At 46.5% G+C, this 2,622-nt stretch overlaps 1 protein-coding gene across 1 annotated transcript in view; it reads right to left on the reverse strand.

Annotated features, from left to right (window-relative positions):
- FAM91A1 (family with sequence similarity 91 member A1) overlaps window positions 1–2,553 on the reverse strand; it is a 21,784-nt gene extending 19,231 nt beyond the window's left edge. Inside the window, exons 1-3 of the mRNA XM_004697401.3 lie at window positions 2,496–2,553; window positions 1,677–1,783; window positions 586–624 (exon numbers count right to left, since the gene is read on the reverse strand). Coding sequence (XP_004697458.1) covers window positions 586–624; window positions 1,677–1,760 — 123 coding nt within the window. The 5' untranslated portion in view covers window positions 1,761–1,783; window positions 2,496–2,553. The remainder of the gene's footprint in view (window positions 1–585; window positions 625–1,676; window positions 1,784–2,495) is intronic.
- Window positions 2,554–2,622: the final 69 nt, after the last annotated feature.

The following is a 2,622-nucleotide window of genomic DNA, read 5'->3' on the forward strand; positions in this document are numbered from 1 at the left end:
ATGCAGATGTGTGCAAGTGCTCTCACTCCCTGTGTTGGACTCTAAACTCCGCGACTCTTGCTGGCCCTTTTCCATCTCTGCAAGCACCTGCTTCCTACATGGCAAATAGTAGGGCCCCAGGATGTGAAGTCAGGGTTAGAGCTGTTCAGTGTCCCATCAGTTACTAAGGCTCCAAGCCAACTGGATCAGAATTCAACACTACAGTTACTAAGCATGGGCCCACGCAGTAAGACGGTTTGGCCTTTGCCATCACTGCAGAATGTCCATTCTTTTACTGGGACCTTATAGGATGAGGTAAGTGGAAATACTAGGGTCAGAAATTCCATGGTCCTCTCACCAAATACCATGCCCATCACTGTGCCCAAACAACACTAGTGATTGACAAGCCCAGGAGGTCAGGGGAGTCATAGCAAAAATGACTCCAAAAGCTCAGGAGAACATGTCAGCCCCTTCCCTAAGTCCAGAGCATCCCAAGGGGCGTCAGGGCTCTACGATCTTGTCTCCAGAGCTAATGAAGACAAAAGTACATCAGTGGAATCCACTCAGTATTCACCCAACAAGGTGAAGGGTATAAGAATGACATACCTTCACCAGGGATAAGTCTATCTCAAGGACATTCGCAAGCTGGAAAATAAAAATAAAAATTTAGATTTTTAGAACTATGAGCATATTGCTAGTAATAGATATAAATGTAATGCCAATTAATTTAATTGTAAATGATCAATAATTGGAAAGACTGAATACATTTTGAGTTAAGAACCTTTTCGTTCTCTATCTCAGAATAGTATTAATTCTGATCTCACTGTCATGGAGTTGGTGCCGATGCACAGTGACCCTACAGAACTCCCCCTTGTGGGTGTCAAGACCCTAACTTATTGTGGGAGTAGAAACCTCATCTTTCTCCCTTGGAGCAGCTGATGCTCTCTAACTTAGCAGCTCAATGCATAACCCACGACAGTGCCAGGGCTTCCACATTAACTCATTGCAGCATCAGAAACCAGACTCTAATGTGGACTCCTTTAAGACAAGAAAACAGAGCCCTCATGATGCAGCGGTTCTGCATTAGCAGTGCGATCTGCGTGGCCAGTAGTTCAAAACCACCAGCAGCACCATGAGAAAAAGACTGGGCTTTCTACTCCCTTAACCAATTACAGTCTCAGAAACCCACAGGGGTTCGCTAGAGGTCAGCACTGACTCAATGGCAGTGAGTGAGAGGACAAGAAAATTCCTAGGTACACCAACGTAGTCCACGCCTTTTCATTACAGTCACACGAAAGGTAATTGTACCGAGTAACGGTAAACATGAACACTTTTGGCTGGAGTCACATGTAGGTACATTAGTGGTCTATCATGTGCCCACGTATAGATGCTGAGAACAGTTTAACCACGTGGTAGGGCATTTTCAGCTACTTGGCTGTTCGGTGCTGCTCAATCTACAGTGGCCCCACGTGACAGAGCAGAACCGCCTCCTGGGGTCTCCTTGGCTGTAATCTCTGTGGGAGCAGGTTGCCAGGTCTTTCTCCTGTGCAACCTCAGAGTGGGTCAGAACTGACAACATGCTAGTGGACAGCCAAGTGCTTAATCATTTGCACCACCAGGGCGAGCTGCTCACTACTTCACAGCAACTTCCTTCACACCCAAGACTAAGTCATTCCCCAAGACGCCGCCACACGTACCTCTGCAACATTCGTGTGCTCGTCTATGGACACAAATATCTTGTAGAGCAGAGTTTCAAAATAGTCCCCCTGCACGCGATTCATCACAAAGCCTTCGAGGGGAGGCACTGAAATAGATCCAATACAGACTTTCCTCAGTGGTGCAGCTCCATTAACGTGAAAGCACAATTCAAATTATCGATCTAAAAGGACACATCTCTAGCTTGTGGACTGAATTCAGCTTCTGGTCAGATTTTATCCACTTCACAGCAAACAGTCCCAAGCCCCACAGGTTAAGAGCATATACGCCCTGCCTGCAAGGGGGCTCTGGCGGGAGAGCACAAACCCACCAAGAGCTGTCGACTCACTTGGAAATGCTGGGGTCATGGATGGGATGGAAAAGTAGGGGGGCCAGGGCTATAGCTGTGGGTACTCAGCACCAATCTGACCCTGCTGCCTGACTGGCAGCAAGGTGCATGGACCACAAGGGAGCGTTTAAGACACACAAAAGGCAGGGGATAGAAAGCACTGCTCTCTGCACCTCTCCCCCACATCCTACGCCACACCTCCTGGAGAAGGGAAAATTTTTCTCTTGGATTTCTGGGATTTTGATAGTGTATGTCCAATAACAGTCAGACACACACACACACACACACCCCTCCCTAGTGTTGTAATGTAATGAAGAAATATTCTTCGGAAAATCCTAAACCGTAAGCATCTAGAAGGATTTGTGTCTCGTGTACTATAGTGAATGCTTCTCAAAGCCCCATCGACCACCCTACAGAGAGAAGCACCAAGAGCTGCATCAGAAAGCAATGCGAAACGTTCACACACGCTTACCTGCTATACAGCTGTCATCAGAGATAGGTACGTCCAGATAGATAAACCCTTTGTTATACAAACCTGGAGAGCAAAAGTATCCTGTATTAGATGTACTACTCAATGATACTAATTTAAAATAAAAAAA

Source organism: Echinops telfairi, unplaced genomic scaffold, assembly GCF_000313985.2.
Source record: "Echinops telfairi isolate 266 unplaced genomic scaffold, ASM31398v2 ScPeMD7_1;HRSCAF=3_0, whole genome shotgun sequence".
Taxonomy (NCBI): Eukaryota; Metazoa; Chordata; class Mammalia; order Afrosoricida; family Tenrecidae; genus Echinops; species Echinops telfairi.